This window comes from Austrofundulus limnaeus, unplaced genomic scaffold (genome assembly GCF_001266775.1).
Source record: "Austrofundulus limnaeus strain Quisiro unplaced genomic scaffold, Austrofundulus_limnaeus-1.0 Scaffold110, whole genome shotgun sequence".
Taxonomy (NCBI): Eukaryota; Metazoa; Chordata; class Actinopteri; order Cyprinodontiformes; family Rivulidae; genus Austrofundulus; species Austrofundulus limnaeus.
This window is the reverse complement of record NW_013952512.1, coordinates 936,157-956,586: the sequence shown is the minus strand read 5'-3', so window position 1 is coordinate 956,586 and position 20,430 is coordinate 936,157. Positions and strand designations below refer to the sequence as shown.

The 20,430-nt window shown below is 39.9% G+C and overlaps 1 protein-coding gene across 8 annotated transcripts in view; it reads right to left on the bottom strand.

The window, feature by feature from the left end:
- Positions 1 to 13,108, bottom strand: part of frya (furry homolog a (Drosophila)) — a 43,236-nt gene extending 30,128 nt beyond the window's left edge. For 5 of the 8 annotated variants that reach the window (XM_014014132.1, XM_014014135.1, XM_014014133.1 and 2 more), the window contains exons 1-4: positions 9,729 to 9,984; positions 4,060 to 4,259; positions 1,635 to 1,688; positions 685 to 824 (exon numbers count right to left, since the gene is read on the bottom strand). In XM_014014132.1, the coding sequence (XP_013869586.1) occupies positions 685 to 824; positions 1,635 to 1,688; positions 4,060 to 4,259; positions 9,729 to 9,798 (464 nt within the window). In that variant the 5' untranslated portion in view covers positions 9,799 to 9,984. Of the gene's footprint in view, positions 1 to 684; positions 825 to 1,634; positions 1,689 to 4,059; positions 4,260 to 5,621; positions 5,914 to 9,728; positions 9,985 to 12,962 lie in introns of those variants that run through there. The other 3 variants (XM_014014140.1, XM_014014134.1, XM_014014137.1) reach the window with 3 other exon arrangements.
- Between the last annotated feature and the right edge of the window lie 7,322 nt (positions 13,109 to 20,430).

The following is a 20,430-nucleotide window of genomic DNA, read 5'->3' as shown; positions in this document are numbered from 1 at the left end:
GCTTCAAACTTCAGCGTTGGCTGCGATTTTGAAGCTGAAATCGCGTTCGGTGTGAACGCAGCATTATATGTATTAGCTCGGTGCTACCGTGACAAACTAACAAGCTAAACTGAGGTCCTCCATCCATATTTTCTGTTACAGACTGAGTCATTTCTACCTTCTCCTCTCTGTCAACGCTCTCTGGTTTAATTTAAAAGAGTCGATCATCAGATATTGTCCAAGATTAACCTTCAGGGTGGATATAGCTCACTCACACCGAGGACCTATCCATGTCATCATTTACCCAGAATGCTGTGTGTGTAAATAAAATGGCCCTGCCCGTGTAATGTATTTTAAAAAATTTACAAAACTAAACAGCTTACAGTATTTTTATAGCCTTTATTTTACAGTTAAAATATATGTTTATCAAATAAAATCTAATGTTACAACTAATCATGGATCCCTTTAAAGAAATTCATGTTGCTCACCGCTTTTATGACAGCGCTTTAAGAGCAGATCGTTGTATGTAGATGAGCATTGAGTGTTTCATTAAAATTTGTTCAGCGGTTCATCAAATATTTTACAAACACACACACACACAGAAACAGGTGCTAAACATGTTGCAATTTTAAAATATATATAACTTTCACTGTCATGTTTTAATTTTTATGCACAATACCCAATAACTGCAATCATTCTGCTCACTTTTTGGACTTGGGGTTGGCTCTTGGCTGACTCTTGTGCAGCTCCTCCTCTAGGCCGTTTTGTCTTTTGTACCAGTCAAATAAAGTGCGCAGGATGGAGGGAAGACTGTATTCAGCCAATGAGCTCATGGTGCTTATCATCTGCAAAACACACACACACACACACACAGGCACACACACACACACACACACACACACATCAAACAAATGTGCATTAGTATTGAGCAGTTAACATACCAAAGTAAGAGATGTTAATCAGTGTTTCCGTTGTTTATCTGTGCTGCAATTTTAGTCAAACTTACAACAGCGCACATGGATTCACTTACATCTCCTTCTGATACGGTTGTTTAACCATTACCAAGTGTGAGACCAAGTTAGGGCATTTTAAAGGCGAATTTACAGGGGATAAAATTATACCGAGTGGTGAGCTGGTGCTCATTGGGACCATGCCCATGGGGCAGCCTTCCCCGGTGTGGTGGGAGGGAGCGGGAAAGGAAGGAACGGGCTGGGCACACAGGAAGGGGTGGAGAGTCTAGTCTGACTGGGGAACACAGCGGGCCCTTCATTCAGCACCAGGCTGGAGAAGAATCCCGGCTCTGTGAGGTTGCTGAATGGCCTCACGCAGCAGCACAAACACACCTCTGTGGCTGTGAAAGGTCCTTCTCTGCAAAGCCTCAGACCTGCAGGACACACCTTGTGCTGATCTGCTGCCAGCTCACAAGATAAACACTCCTGCCCTTGAATGAATCTGAAAGACCTTTTGGGATGCGAGCTACAATTTTTAACTCTTTCGAAACAAACAGAATTTAATATTTAAAGTTGTTCAGCCCAGATAGTTTCTTGTGCGCATAAAACTTTGATTTCTTTCTTTTTTTTTTCACCATAGCCTCCATAATATACAGCTCAAAAATTCTCATTTATTTTTAGTAAACATTATATCTCTTTACTTACTTGGTCAAACTGAGGATCTTCTCCCCTTTGGAGAGACTTTGTTAATGGCTTTTCCTGAAAAAACAGAAAAAGGGGTCGGTTAAGTTGTATTTTCATATTCCAACAGAATTAAACCAGCAAAGTTCTTTGAAGTTTGTTCTGAAGCCCCTAACTCCATCTGACCTGTCAGAAAAGACTGTGGGACTATTATTAAACTCAGCTAATGAGAGAGTCATCCATCAGTCTGCTGCCTGGCATTAGAAAGCCGGGTCATGTCCAACGTTAGAGATGGGACATTTATGACGTCTCCTGTTATTACAGTCTTCTATCATCTGAGATAATAGTCTTCAGTGATTTAAGGTCAGTTCTCTCATATCCTGCTGAATGAATAGCTCTGCAGATGACTTCGGTTTTATTATGAGTTTTAAAGGGGCAATATCATGTAAAATCAACTTTTTTGAATTTTATATCATGTTATAATGTTATACTCTCATAAAAAAACACGCCCAAAGCCTTAGTTTGACTCATTCATGCATGTTTGAGAAATCTTGCAGCGTTTTTAGGCAGCCCTGCTGAGGAGCAAAACGACAGCTGGGGACCAGAAAAGCCTTTTGATACCAGAAAGGTTCCTGGGATGTGTCTTTAAGCCGAGCTTCCTCATGGCGGAGCGCCCCCTTCCCCCCTCCCCGCACATCCCGCCCATGACTCCTGCGGGTGAAAGTGAAAGTGAAACTTAAACTGTCTGCTGAGCTCTCAACATTAGTTCTCACTCAGTGAAGCTCTTTTCAGATTAAAAATACCTTTGAGGAAATGTATTTTCAGATGCAAAGTAAACTGCATCATAGCTTCCCGACCACCCCCCCCCCCACACACACACCGAAATGAGCGAGACAGAAGCGGAAGGTGGTTCTTAAAGAGACAGAGGCCAATTTCAAGGCGTTTAGAAGAGGAAGTGATGAGAACACAAATTTATTTTCTATTTAAACATAAAAACAGCATTTTAATAACAGCTAAAGGTGACATAGATACTTTATTATGGTATAGTATTTAAATGTATGCCTGAGAAACACATAATATTGCCCCTTTAATGTTAACACAGATAGTGTATGTGTTTGTGCTCTCCATGAGTTGACTAAATAACTTAAAAACATTTTAAAGTATTTCTTGCCTTGGCATTTTTATTAAACTTTGAACCATTCTAGATTTCAAACAAACAGAAAGTTGGAAAATAATGATTTTGTTTTTAAAAAATGACACTTTTTGCTCCAATCACTCCTTTTACCTAAAAGTAGATGGATGTAGGATGATTTCTTCCAAATCCAGTAAATTAGACACAAACTAAAGCATCTGCTTACCTTTTTGCTACATGCCTTGCCCCACACACCCCTCCTATCAGTCAGACAGCACATCACAGCACATTACATGCTGATTAATCCAAAGTAACTCAGAGTCTGATGTGCGTGACACTGTCATTGCGTGGGCTGTAGAAGCCCTCTCTCCCTTTAGCTTCTATCTGGGTCACCAGCTAAGCCCCACTTTTTGATGAACCTTTTAGTTTTTTGACAAATGCTTACCCAGGAGGAGCCAAATGAGCTGGAGTGACAAAAAAATGTCAGCACATCCTGCCGAGTCGGGTTTTGTCAGGCAGCTACAACAACCCAGGCTCCAATTTTGTCCCTAATTCAGATAACTTACATTTTCTGCTGTGTAATGTTCAAGTTGAGAACAGTTTGAATGTTGATCAGAGGTCGTGGATCATGAGGGACCGTGGTGAACTTTTTTTTAACATGAATGCTGACAATACACTGACATAAATAACATAGACAGAACTTGACCGATGAAATAAAAGAAAGGAAATGTCCTTTCTGCACTCCTCATGGAAAGATTAGAAAAAGGCTTAAAGCTACTAGTCTTGTCTCCATAATTAACATTTCCAAACTGACTGAGGTTAATAATTTACAGCCTTCCTTAAAATCAAACTCCGTAAAACTGAAAATGGTCCGTCCACTTAAGACACAGAGGTGTTCCAGACCCACTCAACATCACATGGACTTGTAAAATTTCTATAAGGACTTTAATCTTTTGACTTATCTTGAAAATGGACTTCACTGTAGCACTTTTCTAGTCTTTCTAACCAGTCAAAGTACTTTACACTACGAGTCACATTTGCAAATCAGAGACATCCTGTGATGAAGTGTTTTGCCCAGGGACTCTTGAGACACACATCAATAGAAATGCCATCAACAGACAGAATAGACACATTTACAAATGATTATTTAAATAAATTATCTAAATAAACTTCTACTATTTACTTAGCTATAAAGCTTAAATAAATAGTAACTCACTGAATAACAAATCAGTCTGTTTGTGTTTTTAGGTTTTATCTTTGAAGAACAACAAACCTCAGAAAAACAAAATCAGGTTTGTCTCGCTCTTTTTCACTCACCAGTGGCTCAGCCATAATGATGCGGATCTTGCGCTCTGACAGGGTGGTGAAGTTGGCGAACAGACTCTTGAGGACGTACTCGCCTGGTCGACTCTCTGGATCGATGCTGATGGGCATCATGGCTGGGGGGCCTTTTTCTCCCTGAGGACAGCTGACCGGAGGGACGGGAGGTTTATTGTATCCGTTCCCCACAGGTGAAGCTGAGGAAAATACACACACACAAACACAAGATGGGAATCACATCTGTGAAAAGGAACATTATTAATTTCAGTATGAACAAGTAGGTCTGGATCAGCCACAGGAGATCCCCGAGCAGGGCAGTCCTTGGAGTTATCCAAAAATGGACAAAAAACCTCCAATGTTGGGCCTTCCAGAGGGGGGATGTCCAAAGTGTGCTAATTTGGCCTGAGTCAGATTTTTTTCCTATTGTTACACAGAACAGGGCACAGAAAGGAAATTAAAACACCACAGTCACAAGCTGATGTTTTCATTTCTACATGCCATTAGCTTTTGAGGGAACCAAAATGCTTGATAAGTTTTTTGATAAGAGTTATATTTCAACAGTGATGTCATGAAAAAGTGAATGGCCGTGTGGGCTGCACCCTTCGAAAGGACCCGGTCTAGGTAGGCTGGGTTCTTTTTTTTGACTGCAAAGACCAGAAGAAAGTGGCTGTGAAGATCTAGCCTTCAGCTTTATTGCTGCCATTACCCCGGTGTTTCCTGTCGCCTAGCAATGATGCTAACGATGCTAACAATGCTAAACAAAAGCAAAAAATAGATTGAAAATAGCAAAATATTAATATATTATTAGTAATATTATAAATTAACAAAAATAGCTTTGAGGCAATACATGAAGAACTAAGGGGCCAATTATATGAGCTGATTTACCATGATTTGACAAGAGTGTTATTGGAAAACATGTCTGTGCTTAACATGAAAGTCTAACATAACCACTTTAAACTTTTATACTGCCAGATTTTTATTTAAAACTGTACTCCTTTCTCTCCTTTGTCTGCCATTACAAGCAAAAATGATCTCCCAGTTGACCCGCATTACATTTTTGGTTAGGGGTGGACCGAGAAGGATCCACTGGACCAGTCCCTCAAATCGGGGCAAAACAAAGACACATTTGTGGAAAGCAATTGGGGGAACCTTCGTATTTGGACAGCCTTTGGCGCGGCACAGTGACCAAAGTGGCCAACAACCTCGGCCTTTGAATGATGCGGCCCTTGAATTTGGACACCATCCAAGGGCACAAGGGTTAATTAGTTATCAAAATGAAACTGCTTCATTAGCTGCTGTAACCAGCTCAATTTAGCCAATAAGACAAGAAAATGAAACCAGATTTCAGATTTTGCACACTGGTACATGTTATAGCATGAAGACATCAGAAACTCAGCCTCAGAAGAAGTTGAGGAAATGTTTTGATACCATTTTTCCCCCATAGGTCTTCTAAGGACACAAAGTATCCAAACATCTTTCAAGGAATGCTTAGCATGTGTGGCAACCTTTTATGGCTTTCAGAACAGGCTTCCCTCACTCGGGGGCAGCTCAGCACCTACCCAGACCCTTGATGAAGCTGATGACACTGGACTTACTCCAGCACACAGGCAGGCCGTTCATAGTAGGGTAAGAGGATATGGCATCCAGGGTTTTTCCCTGAACCACAAACAGTTCGCTAACAGAATCCACCAGTCTCCATGTCCTGTGTGTCGCCTGGTTCTGTTCTTCTAGATGTAGCTCCCATGGTGTGCAGACGCAGCGACAGGTACGTTTTAAAAGCGGGAGTGATTCTCTCTTCCTTGCTTTCTCTCTGTCTGTTTGAGCTCCCTCTGCGATGACTTTCTCCAGCCTTGTGACCAACTGGTGTCGTCCAACAGGGAGGGTCAGGAGGGAATTTTTAGCTCACAGTGATGAGGTCCAATATGCTATGGTGACATAGCTGAGTGACTATATTTATCACTGGGTAAACACTATATTTACAAAGCAGGCCTCTATTCCCCTGAACATCTCAGGCTTGAGGTACTGACTTCCAGAGTGTAAACACCACTCTTCATCAGGCTCTGTTCTGTGTACTGACAACTTATTGTCCACTGCCAAACGCAGAGGCAAAAATGTGTTTCCTTCATTCTTGTTTTGCTTTTTTTGTGTGTGTGTCCGCATGTGTGCCCGGCTGACATTTACAAAATGCGTTCCTTTACGGATGGAGTCCTAGGCTTTTAATTTTCAAAAGCAAAAAAGGGGAGGATTTTTAGAGAACATCCCAGGAATGATGAGTCTGTGAACCTACCCAGTTAATAATTACCAGACTTCAACACTGTAATAAACACACACACACACACACCACACACAAAAACAGAGTAAACGTAATCGAATAAAACCAGCACTATTTGATCTAAATACACCCACGTCCATTTCTTCAACTGACAGATAAAGCAACATGTCAAAGCCTTTTCTGCTCCTCCGGGCTCCATTCAAAGCGTGACATGTGACTGTGCAAACAAGGAGCTTGGCCACAGCGTGGATGACATCATCGGCAAACTGGAAACACCCTGAGCATGGCGGTGCTCCTGAGAGGACAATACAAAGCAAACAGTAACCAGTGTCTCTCTTCCTCACATAGACACGGACGTGTAAGCATACTGTAGCCCCTCGGAGACATACCCAGTAAGTAAACAGCCACTTTAGCAGCAGTTTGTGAAACAGTGTGGGTGTATATTTAGACACCCCTGACTTCTTTAACTGGACTACACATTCCAGGATGAAGACAGAAGTCTTTGTTCAGACAGTAAGAAACACTGACGTCAGAGAAAGTGAAAAATCCGCTTTGTAACACATTTTTCTACCCTGCTGTATAATATTTACCTTTTTTTCCCCCCACGAGCAGAATAACTGGGTCAAAACAAAAGGAGAAGCAAGAAGCTGTTGCTTCAGCACAAATTGTAGGAGGAAGAAATGAGCCAGCTAGTATCAAGGTATGCCACTTTGACTAAAAATGTCAGTACAAATCCAAACTCACAATTCACCTACAACTTTACTTGATAGAAAACGACTCATTGCATGACAATATAACATGAGATTATGCATTGGCTTGACCTAAATGGTTTTAACTTCATCCTTTTCTTAACCTAAAAATGATTTCAATTTAAAACTCTGGCTTAAAAGGTAGCAGACAACATTTTAAAAAGCCTTTGAGCTGAATCTGAGCTGAAAAAACACACAAAAATGATTGTACTACAGCAAGTTTAAATCTTAAAGGGCCAACATTATGTGTTTCTCAGGCATATATTTAAATACTATACCATAATAAAGTATCTATGTCACCTTTGGCTGTTATTAAAATGCTGTTTTTATGTTTAAATAGAAAATAAACTTGTGTTCTCATCATTTCCTCTTCCAAACGCCTTGAAATTGGCAACTGTCTCTTTAAGAACCACCGCTTCCGTTTTGCCCATTTCAGTGTGGGGGGCTGCCATGATGCAGTTTACTCGGCGTCTGAAAACAAATTTCCTCAAAGGTATTTTTAATCTGAAAAGAGCTTCACTGAGTGAGAACTAATGATGAGAGCTCAGCAGACAGTTAGGTTTCACTTTCACTTTCACCCGAGAGCCTGCAGGAGTCATGGGCGGGCTGTGTGGGGAAGGGGGAGGGGGTGTGCTCTGCCATGAGGAAGTTCGGCTTAAAGACACGTCCCAGGGGTGTTTCTGGTACCAAAAGGTGTTTTTGGTCCCCACCTGTCGTTTTGCTCCTCAGCATGGCTGCCTAAAAACGCTGCAGGATTTCTCAAACATGCATGAATGAGTCAAAGTAAGGCTTTGGGCATGTTTTTATGAGAGTATAACATTATAACATGATATAAAACTCAAAAAAAGTTGATTTTACATGATATTGCCCCTTTACAAAAAAAGAAAGAGAGAGAAAACGGTTCATGGAAAGGCAGATTTAACTGATCATCTCAAACTCCTGACTACTAAGCAGCGTTTCAGCGAGCTGACATCATGCTGCGTGTGGCAGCCTGCTGTGTGAGAACTTTTCAGGCCAATTATATAACTAAGTGTTTAAAAGCCCGCACTTGGCAACTTACAGCTCAACAACATCAACTCCAATCTGTATAAATAAATACTACCAACATCTCTGCTCCTCATAAATAGAACAGAAGCTCTGCCCAGCATGCGACTAAAGCACGTTGAAACAACGAAAAAGTGAAACTGACACAGAGATTAAAAGGTTGTTTTTAAAAGAGAACGTGGACACTGGACCTGCAGATGTTGCAGCTGCACAATAGTGGGTCTGTGATGCTGTATGACACTGAACACACAGACCTATCAAAGGCCAAAGCCTGAAGGGTTATTGAGGCTGGTAATGTTTTGGTCCCAGTGCAAACAGCATCTGACAAACAGCAGGAAACCACTCTTGTAGTTGCACCCACACACACAAACCAGGTCATTTTATAAATTAAACAATGACAAGTTCAGTCTAATTTTCATAATATGAGCCAATTTATTATTTGCAGGGTTAGATTAATCTAGATCCTTCAGACTTTTTTTTTCCTTTTGCCACTTTTATTGTCTATTACATAAAACCTCCAAGCCTGAGCTGAGATTAAGAGAAGAGCATATTTAATGAAAAATGTTAAATGCTGATGAAGTGCTGCCGGGGCCTTTATCACTTCAGCAAAGTGACCTACTGTGAGGATTATGCAATATCATCAGGAGATGGGTTGGTGTTGGACATGTAGCCTGGGACACCTTGTTCTGTGGTATCTCTTTACAAACAGAGTCAGCTGTGCTAAAAGACATCTCACTGTTTGAAAGAGGCTTATTCAGCATTCACACTATTGTTTAGCTGTTTTTTTTTTCTGTATGTTTTTTGCAAACTAGCTGTTTTTTTAGTCTTTGTGTTATTTTAACCATTCTTATACCAACATGTACAACAGAGGTGATTTAGTAGATGGATGACATGACTTCGCTTTTTGTAACTTTTATTCTTTTTGCTACTTTTAGTAATTAGCTAGTGATTTCTACTTTTAGCTTTCAGTCAGTGTTTTTGCTACTTTTGGATTTTAGCAAGATTTAACTCCTGTTAGCTTTATATCTTTTAGGTAGTGCTCTGCTTCTTTAAGCTTTAACAACTCAGCTGCAGCTTCTTCTGCAACTTTCAGAAGAGTCATTATAAGCACTCAGCCTTCACACTGCATTTTCACATTTACAGTTTGTTCACTTAAAATGAAATCTGTTAAGTGCCCTGTCAGTTTGTTATCTCTGCTGTTTGGTCTTACTGTAGCTTCTCTTTAACTCACAGCAGGACAGTGATGAAGCAGGAAGGCATCCTGTCCTGCTATAGTGGGTTGAGTTGAAGGCAGTGAAGCCTCTGCACAGAACATGCAACCGAGCTGAACCTCCACTAATCCTATTACTGTGTCCTTGCACTCAGGAGCTGTTTACATTCTGACAAATGAAATAAACCCTGAACGTTCTGAGGCATCAGCAGCACTTTTCATGCAGAACCACGTCGCTCAGGAGAATCTGAGAGTGAGATGATGAGATATAACTTTAGAGAGCATCTTAAGTTTGCAGCTTCTGAAATGAACAATTAAAAAAAGGTTAAACAGCTTCAGTCAGTCAGGTCCATCTGCTGCTCAACAACAACAAAGAGGGCAAACTACTCACTTCCACTCAACGACTTCAGTAGGGACTTGATGCTGATTTCAAAGAAGCCTGAGTCCTGCTGGCTGGCCATGGCTGCAGCTCCCCTGCCCTCCCCTGTGGTTGTGCTTTCCCCTCCAGCAGCAGCAGCTGAGCTGGGACCAGCCTGCTGTCACCCCTCCGTGACGCACACTATGTTGTGCTGACGAGACCCTGAGAAAACACACCAGCACGGCTTTCCCCCCCTCCTCTTGTGTCCTTTATGCTCGGCCATCAATCCTTTCGTCCACACTCTCTATCTCTCCAAAGCTGTGGGAGTGGGTGGCAACACAAGCTTCCCTTTAAATAACTGCGAGAAGGCTGAAAGTGCAGGAAGCAATCCTCTTAGCGCAGCACAGTTAATAATAACTGTCTGCTACAGCCTCATGATGGTGATGATAGCGCTGGCTTTGTCTACCTTTTAGGACACGGACATGAGAATTTAGGAGAAAGCAGGACATGTTGAAACAACATTTGAAGTGATCAATAAGCAGATGTCATTAATGTCAGACAAGGGTGTAACTTTAGGTCTACCATTGGGGGGGTTATGCTCTAAAACCCTGCATGCCATTTTTAGTAATTATGCTCAAAACGTTGATATATGACATTGAAAATTTTTAAATCAGGTCAAAGTTACATAAAGACAACAAGGGAGTTGCATCTGTCTACTTAACCAGTTAATTTCTATTGCGTTTGAGCAAACAATGTCTTTTTATTGGGGTTATTTTTGACTGGATCAATTTATTGTGGGGGTCATAACCCCCCAAACCCCCCTGCAAATTACGCCTATGATGTCCGAGCAGGAACTCGTGCAGACCAGTGGCGCCTCCATGGGGTAGCCATGAGGGGGCCACTACATGGGGTGGCACCGACACCAGAAGCCAAAACAGAATTTCAGGAGCTCTGTTTATGTTGCCTTATATAGAATATTATAATTCTGTGATTCCATTTATTTATTACATGTATTATCACTCACTGAAAAAAAAAAACAGTCACTAAACAACTTATGGCAGATGGTCCACTCTTAAATTTATATTTATAGAAAAAATATTATGCATATAAAAGAGGAGTCTGTGAGATGAGTGGGGGTGGGACAAAGCATCAAAATTGAATTGGAATAAAACAATCTGCTTACTTGGAAATAAAACAATGAAATCGAGCATTTTATGGTCTGAAAATGTAATGTCGTTAACCACGTGAACCGTGAACACACCTTTCAGTCCCGCTTCCCAGTGCTCTTACTGTAATCCTATCAGAATCCTGTCTGCCCATCAAGCGACGGCCACTCCACCATCATTACATAACTCCCTGTGATGGACAAGCTAAACACACATTTTTACTGCTCAATTATTCTGACTGCAGCCAAACCAGTTAATGAAGGTCACAGATCTCTGTTGAGTGCACACAAACACTTCTTTTTTTTATTTTTAGCCTGTTAAGCATATAATAACAGCTGCTTTCATTTCTGAGTCTTACTTGTCAAACTTGAAGAGTAATGTCTGACATGTTCACTTGAACATGTGACAACGGATCAAAAGTCACAAAAACTACTGTCTAAATTCTATGAAACCTAAATTGAGAGACTGGCTTTGCTGAAACTGATTTAAAAATCAGAAACTAATTCAAATACGAAATACAGACTGAGCTGACTCAAAGCCTCCATAAAGCAATAAATAAATGAATGAATAAATAAATAAATAAAAATAAAATGAAAAACTTATTGAAACATATCCGTGCACAATTTCTCTCATCAGAAAGACTGAAAACAATTTCAACAACTCGCCTCGTCAGCTGATTTAACAGGAAACTTTGACAGTTTCCTTTACATTCGGAAGACATTTTTAGTTCACATTATAATATCCACCCAAAACTTGCTGAGTTTGAGTTTCTCCGGAGAGAGAGAGAGACGACAGTCTCACGTTATTTCAAGTCAACTCTATTTCTGGAGCGCCTTGGCGTAGACAAGGTTTTGTTCTGTTTGCTTTGCAGAAACAGAACCAAATGATCGCAGACAAAGTGGAGCAGCGTGAGGACGGAAGACAGTGGAACAAATGGTGAGACTTTCCTCACGTAGAGAAAAACCTGACAGCTGCATCTGATCAGATCAGCAGTATTTCAACTTCTGTCTGACTTGTTCAATAAATAAACGCTTTGATATTGTGTAAGTCTGTAAAGTCCTGTTTTAAAATCGTAATTTTATCTAATTCACAGGTTGGATAGCCTTATGGCCTTAGAGATAAGGTGAGGAGATCTGGAGCTCTGAGTCAGGCTGCTGCTCCTCCACGTCAAAATAAATTAGCTGAGGTGGTTCAGACGTTTGAGCAGGATGCCTCCTGGGCGCTTCCTTGTGGAAGTTTGCCAGACTTGCATCACTGGAAGAAGACTCTGAGCAAAGACAGAATTTACTGGAGGATTTGTTTATCTGCTCTGGTCTGGGAATGCCTTTGGATCCCCAGGAAGAGCTCAGGAGTATCACTGTAGGGAGGCATGATTGGGTTTCCCTCCTGACTGGATGGATGGATGGATGGATGGATGGATGGATGGATGGATGGATGGATGGATGATTAAAAATTTCATTGGGGTCTTTAAGTCATCAGCAAGCATCAGTGGAAAAAGTAGTATTATAATTATATAAGACTAACAGATATCTGAGGACCTGTTGGTTGAAATACATTTAGTCCTCAATTTATTTGACCTAATTTTTTCTTAAAAAAACTCTTAAAAAATAAATAGAAAACAAGATCAGCACAAGAAAAACAAACTAAACTAAAAATCACATACAGTAGATCTTTTTTGGGCTTCTTGGTGTCCAAATAAAAAGAACATCTGTATTTATTCCTGTGAAGGAAAATAAATCAACAAAAACCTGAAGAGATCAGCTGGAAACTTTGGCTGCCATCAACAAATTCAACATCTTTTTTTTCGTTATTTCCTCAGTTAGGCACAAACAAACTAGAAGAAGCTTGTGTTGTGTTTAAAGATTAACTTACCATCAGCAGTTTTGCTGCTAAGTGGACTTTGATAGTAAGGTTGGTGTTTCCATTCAAATAACAAGAAAACAAATATTTTGCTGCACAAGTCAGTGGCCTCTGTTCTGTCTTTCTTGGTTCAATTAAGCAAACCAGCTTTTTAAAAATTCAGAGGAAACACAAATAATAAAGTATAATTTCCAAAAAAAAAAAGGATTAAAGAAAAAAAACAACAAAAAATCAGAAATACCTCCGACAGAAGCAGGTGTGTTCAGATGCCTCTCTCCATCCCAGCTTCCCAAGAAAAAAACGAGTTTGGACCTCAGAGTCCCTCCAGGAGCTGCACATGTCAGGATGGACTCCTCTCTGTCCCTGTTCCTCCATCAGCTCTGCAGAGACAGACTCCTCCCCTGTCAACCCCCACATGTTCTCCTGAATAATGAAAAACATGCAAAGCTTCAGCTTTCTTCAATCTGCTCACTGACCTGGTTCTGGGGCATGTGAGCCGCTTTCAGGACACAGCTGCTGCCTTCTGCCTGCTTTCAGACCTAAAGCAGAGGCCCAAACACTGGCACGCTTCTTTTTCTAATAAGAAACACAACAGCACAACGGAGACTGTGGCTAAAATAAAGATTACTTTAAGACACTTTAACAAGTGGTTCATCGGATATTCATCAGATGACCTCAATAGGTCATAAAAGTTTAAAAACCAATTCTTGTACAATAGAGCTCAGAGTGTTGGGGCGATGCTCAGCTGTGGCGGCCATCTTGGATTGGACTGACTCCAGTTGTAGATGCACGAGCAATCCTCACTTTCTGAGGGTTCCAATAAAATCTGTCAAATGGGTCAGGAGATAGTCTGCTAACGCTACACACACACACACACACACACACACACACACACTGGCTGGCACAAAACATTCCCCACTTCTTGCCTTCAGCAGTGTGATAAAAAGTGTCTGACTGCAAAAGTGCTTGCGTCGTTTAAACCTAATTTTTACGACTGGAAACTGCTCAGGAAAAATGTTAGATAAAAACATGCCTGCTGTGTATTAATAAAAAAATGTAATAATGCAGTTTTTATTACAAAACATTGTAAAAAAAGTTTTATGTAAAGGACAATGCTTGACGAGCCTCAGGCACAACAGCAGTAAAAAGTGATTTTGTGATGAAAATCACTGCAGTGGCTTCTGAACCCATAGGAACCTTTGAAAACCCGTCATCAGCACAATTTGTTATTGCTTTTTTAAAACGAGTTAAAACTTTACCCCAAGAACATAAAATACTCAAACCGCACAGAGAGGCTTTCTGGTCTGATGAATCAAAGCATTGATTGATTAAGGATGATAATAATTCATTCATTTTGTGAAACGTGAAGGCTGCTGGATCTGATTTGACAGCTGTCGGTGCTGTGATCACGGATCAGTTCAGCTGCTGTGAAATTGTTACTGAAGACATGTTAGACCACAAAAGCCTAAAAACACACACTTTATGTGACTTGTAGGGATTAGAAAGTAAAAACAGTGAAAGTTGTCACTGCATGGTATATTTGTAATTTGCCATAAATGAACTGTAATCTGCTGAGCATCATTTATCACAGCTCAGTGACACTTTAAACAATTCTCACCTAAGCTTGTTCAAAATATAGCTGATCTACAAACGTGTCTCCATGACTGCACTTCCAATCAACATGACAGAAGCATAAAATAAAAATATAAATCTCACGGTTTTAATTTAGTGATTGAGTCTGCAGCTTTATCTGAATAGTCAACGACTCGAATGTGCAGTGGAACTAAAAAACCAAAAATAAAAATAAAAATAAAACAAACGATGAGAATCCAGCAGATGGCGTCAAAGGACACAATTTTCAAAGTGGTGAGAGTTTGAAAAACGCAAACATGTTTAAGATTTGATGTGTATTTTAGTTTACAAATGAAATTCAAACAATGCACACAAAAATAAATTCCACAATATCTATCATAACTAAAAAACTCACAAGTTAAGGCTTGTTTTTTTTTTTTTGATCTTTAAAGAAAACAGAAAGCTTCTGGGGGCCACTGTGGTTGATAAGAACAGCTATAGTTCACTGGTTTGGTCATCAACCTCTCCAACATCCCTGTTTTACCTCTCAGCCTGAACATGTTACTGATTCAAGATGATAGCATGCCCAAGAGCTCTGTCCAGATGGGAACAAGAAAATTGCTCTGTCAACCGCATGCACACGCACTCCAACTGATCATAATGACAGCCGAGCACTGTGCCGAGCACCCGGTGCTCTGCGTTCAAACACAAAAAACATCTGGTATTTATTTGTCTTTACTTCTTCTTTCTTTTGATGTTTTTCCTGAATAAGTTAACATTTGCTTTGAAGTAACCCAGGATCACCTCAAATGCAATCTTATTTCTCATCCTACCTTGGGGAAACAGGGTGGTGTTTTGTGTGTGTGTTTATGGTGAGAAGAGAACCAAGTATTTTCTTGTTGCAACATATTGGCTGGGGTGGAAATTCTGTTAAGCAACTGAACGATGAAATACCATGTCGGTGGCACAACAGAAAAAAGACGAATTTCAAAGCTGTTGCGTAACCCGGCACCACAGCTTTGACCCGATCCAAGTGCTCCCGTCTGATTTCTTTGAGGAATGGAGAAAACAGAGGATAAAGGAGGGGAGGTGTGTGTCTGTCACACTGCTGGGCTTTGATGCACATGCAGGTAGTTCTCTGCTCAGATGAAAGAGTGCTGGCCAATTAAGAAGGGATTCGATAAGAAGCTGAAAAAGCCATGACCCATACAATGAAGAAGAAGAAAAAAAGCATTTTCTTTAAAGTAAGTGCTGCTTGACTTTGTACTTTTGGGCTGGAAGAAGGTTCAGTTGTATCTTGGACAGTATTCTGTGGCAACCTCTCCTGCAGGAACTCCAGAGGGAGCAGTTTTGTGCTATAACATGGATGATCTTTAAAATTTATTGCAAAGTTGTGAAGATCTGAGAAAAAAATATAAAAAAAGACAAGTCCTAGCCAGTCCAGTGACATTGAGTTAAAAAAAAGCATGGCCATGAGATAATAACTCATGGCCACAAGATAATTTTGAGAGATACAGACATTGTTGGAATCAGATTATAAATAATTACGCTGTTTTTGTTTTTCACTGTTCAGAAGTACACTACACCTTATTATTTATTAGGCTGTTTAATCCGAAGAGTATACCTTCATGGTTCATTCTTAACATTTTTGATAGTCCTAGTATTAATGAGATGACACTGAATGCCCTGAGTGAATGTTGGGAAACAGGTATTTTTTTGTGCTTCTGAGTGTAACATAACTCCAACTGTTTCCATAGCACAGACATGGGATAAGAGAGGAGTCTGTTTTGAATGATTAGCTTAAAAACATAAAGCATTTTGGACAAAGACAACTATGAAAGTCTGTGTCTTATGCAGCGGGTAAAATAAGTATTGAACACGTCAACATTTTTCTCAGTAAATATATTACTAGAGGTGCTAATGACATGAAATTTTCACCAGATGTCCGTAACAACCCAAGTGATCCATACATACAAAGAAATCAAACCATAAATGTCCAGAAATGAAGTTATTTGTAATAATGTGGAATGGCACAGGGGAAAAGTATTGAACACACTTACTGAAATTTATCTAATACTTTGTACAAAAGCCTTTGTTGTCAATGACAGCTTCAAGACGCCTCCTGTATGGAGAAACTAGTGGCATGCATTGCTCAGGTGTGATTTTGGCCCATTCTTCCACACAAACAGTCTTCAAATCTTGAAGGTTTCGTGGACCTCTTCTATGTACTCTGATCTTTAGTTCTTTCCATAGATTTTCTGTTGGATTCAGGTCAGGTGATTGGCTGGGCCATTCCAGCAGCTTTAGTTTCTTTCTCTGAAACCAACTGAGAGTTTCCTTGRCTTTGTGTTTGGGCTCATTGTCTTGCTGAAATGTCCAGCCACGTTTCATCTTCATCATCCTGGTAGATGGAAGCAGATTTTTTATCAAGAATGTCTCTGTACATTTTTCCACTCATCCTTCCTTCAATTATTTGAAGTTTTCCAGTACCATATGCTGAAAAACAGCCCCACAGTATGATGTTCCCACCTCCAAACTTCACTGTTGGTGTGGTGTTTTTGGGCTGATGTGCAGTGCCATTTGACCTCCAAACATGATGTGTATTCTGGCATCAAACAGTTCAATGTTGGTCTCATCTGACCAGACTATATTCTCCCAGTATTTCACAGGCTTGTTTAAATGTTGTGCAGCAAACTTTAAAGGAGCTTCAACATGCTGTTTCTTCAGCAGTGGAGTCTTGCGTGGTGAGCATGCATACAGGCCATGGTGGTTCAGTGCATTACTTATTGTTTTCTTTGAAACAATCGTACCTGCTAATTCCAGGTCTTTCTGAAGCTCTCCACAAGTGGTCCTTGGCTCTTGGACAACTCTTCTGATAATTCTTTTCACTCCTCTGTCAGAAATCTTGTGAGGAGCACCTGGTCGTGGTCGGTTTATGGTGCAATAATGCTCTTTCCACTTCTGAATTATGCCCCCAACAGTGCTCACTGGAACCTTCAGAAGTTTAGACATTCTTCTGTAACCGATGCCATCATTATGCTTTGCAACAATAAGGTTGTGAAGGTCTTGAGAGAGCTCTTTACTTTTACCCATCATCAGATGGTTCTTGTGTGATACCTGGCCATCATTTGGGTCTGAACCAGCTGATATTAACTTGCACTGACAAGGGGCAGGCTTGCTTTCTAATTACTGAGAGAGTTCAGCTGGTGTCTTGGCTTTCCATGCCTTTTTACACCTCCCTTTCTTCATGTGTTCAATACTTTTTCCCTGTGCCATTCCACATTATTACTAATAACTTCATTTCTGGACATTTATGGTTTGATTTCTTTGTATGTATGGATCACTTGGGTTGTTACCAACATCTGGTGAAAATTTCATGTCATTAGCACCTCTAGTAATATATTTACTGAGAAAAATGTTGATGTGTTCAATACTTATTTTACCCGCTATAGCTGCAACATTTAATGCTAAGGATTACTTCGTGTCTAACTGCAAGTGGCTAAAGTAGGGTGAAATTGAAGTATTGTGCTAATTCCTGCATATTTACACTGCAGCAAATTGTGGTAATGTTGATTAATGTGCATTGTCCTAATCAAATAAATAAAGGTTTGTCATTTATTCCTATATTAAAATAAAACCCAACATGTTCATGTGAACAATCAACTGATTCGAACAAATCTGAAGGACAGATGCACTTCATTGAAAGGTATAAGACTACGGAATAATCTGGAAAATGATTATAAAAGCATTGGATCAATTAATTCCTTTAAAAAATGATCAAAGCAAAATTGTTAAAGAAATTCGAAATTGTTTAATTTGTATTTGTATGAGTCACTGTTTGAGGAGTTTATTTTTTTGTTTTGTTTTATTTGTTTTGTTATTGTTTGAAATTATTATACTTTTTTGTAAATAGGAGCGGACATCAAGATCTTTTTTCTTCTGCTGCTGCCTTTCATTTTATTTTATTTGTATTGTTTTGTGGTATGTAATGTTTTGTTAAAAAAAACCTGTCTCTAGGAAATGACTGCAACAATTATCTTGTGGCCATTTATTTGCTATTTTGTGGTCATGAGTTATTATGTTATGACCACACATTAACTATCTTGTGACCATGCATTAATTCAAATTCTTATTAAACTTCACCGGACGGGTTCTGAATGATGCATCTTTAAATCAAAAATTTGTGATCGGATCCCAACTACTGTTCATTTGTTTAACTATAGAAGTAAAGTGAGTGAAAACAGGTCAGTCCGCTGACTCAAGCTTTTGTGGTGTTTTTGGTGTTTCAGCTGAAGGCTTTGTTTATAATGAGTGTGGACCTGCATTTCAGAACAGCAATAAAACATAGAATCTGGAAAACTGGAGGATTCTCATACTTCAGGATAACCTTTTTTATATGTTCGAGTTCATACCATGCAATGATAGGTTCATTGTTGGAACTGACCCAGACTTTTAGGTATGGAGTTATTTTATTTATGTCAATAAAGAATATACGTTTTGTTTTTCAAATCTTTGAGTTACATCAAAACTGAAGCGTCTCTCAGATGAGGGGCTGCAGAGGGAGAAGACAGGTCAGGGGGAAAGTGGATCAAAGATTAAATGTTTTGCGTGAACGCTCCGGCTGCGTGCTTCGGGGCTGCACGATTCCACAAACAATATCGATGTGAGCACAGATGAGCTGTGCAGCTTCACTGAGCCTCTGTTGGACTGTTGGAACAAGGACACACAGCAACATTATGGTGTCACAGACCTGGGATAGATGGATTACGTTAGACCAAGATGGATGATGTGTCAGCTTTGTCTTTATTTTTAGATTATATTCTAGATCAAACCAGCAGCTTGAAAGCTGGAGTCTCGATAACTGTTTGAAATTCAGCAACAGAAAAATTCCTTCTTTTTGCAGCTGTCAACTTTTGAGTTTTTTTCTCACTTCTTACAGAAAGAAACGTGGAATTTTAGTGGCATTTTGCAGAGCAGCTTTGAAACAGCATGCGATGCCTTTACTGGAAAGGAGTGAAATTCAAAATGACAGTGATGTGAGAGTGGATTTGTCGAGACCCGACAGGTTCTTGGAGAAGTCTGTGATTGTGTGTGTATGGCTTTAAATGCTGACAAACAGCTGTTCCAAGTAGCTAATAGTTTTTCAACAGGTGGAACGTATGTGAGCTCCTTTTCATTGACAACGAGGTTCTGGGAAGGAGTGAAAAAAGTGACCTCATGTTTTCATGACAACATCTTAAATGGTAAAATACAAAAAGAAAAAAAAAACTCTCAGTCGTTGACTCTTTGAACCCTCTCTAAATTCACTCCTGGCAGCCTGACAGCTCCACAAGGCAGCAACGGTTAACGCCGAAAGACACAAACGGGAAGAGAGGGCAAAGGATCTACTCAGACACAAGTTCACAGCAAAGAGCGGTCACTCACTGGATGTTTAGTGGCAAGTGTTCATTTTCTCACTCTGCAGGGGTGGAGCAAAACAACTGCTTTTCTTTGTCTTTTTCTAAAGCACGATGCTTCAAACCGCATTCTGTTTCAGCTCTAGATGTCAGAAATATTATCAGGTGTCAGCACAGCAAAACATATAAAAATGACATAAAATTTACATATTTAAAACTGTTTGCACAAGACAGATATTACTGAACAAAATAGATGTGAAGATAGCAAATATTTACAGACAAAAGAATCCATAAAAAGAGAGCTGGCCATAGTCAATTTGATGCCCTAATCAAGATTTCAGCTGGCATCACATACCAAATTGTCTTTGATATTGTTTTTTTATATTTTGTATTTGTAGAAACCAAGTTGTCCAACAAAAAATTGTAATATCCATCCATCATCTACACCTGCTTCTTCCTTTCAGGGTCACTGGTGCCCATATCCAGCAGTCGCAGTGCGAGGTACACCCTGCCACACATAGAGACAAACTAGACACACTCATTCACTCTCTCACTCACACCTAGAGATAATTTAGAGTTACCAATGAACCTAACAGTCATGTTTTTTGTCTGTGGGAGGAAGCCGGAGTACCCGGAGAGAACTCACATACAGTGGTTTGCAAAAGTATTCATACCCCTTGAACTTTTCCATATTTTGTCACATTACAACCACAAACATAAATATATTTCACTGGAATTTAA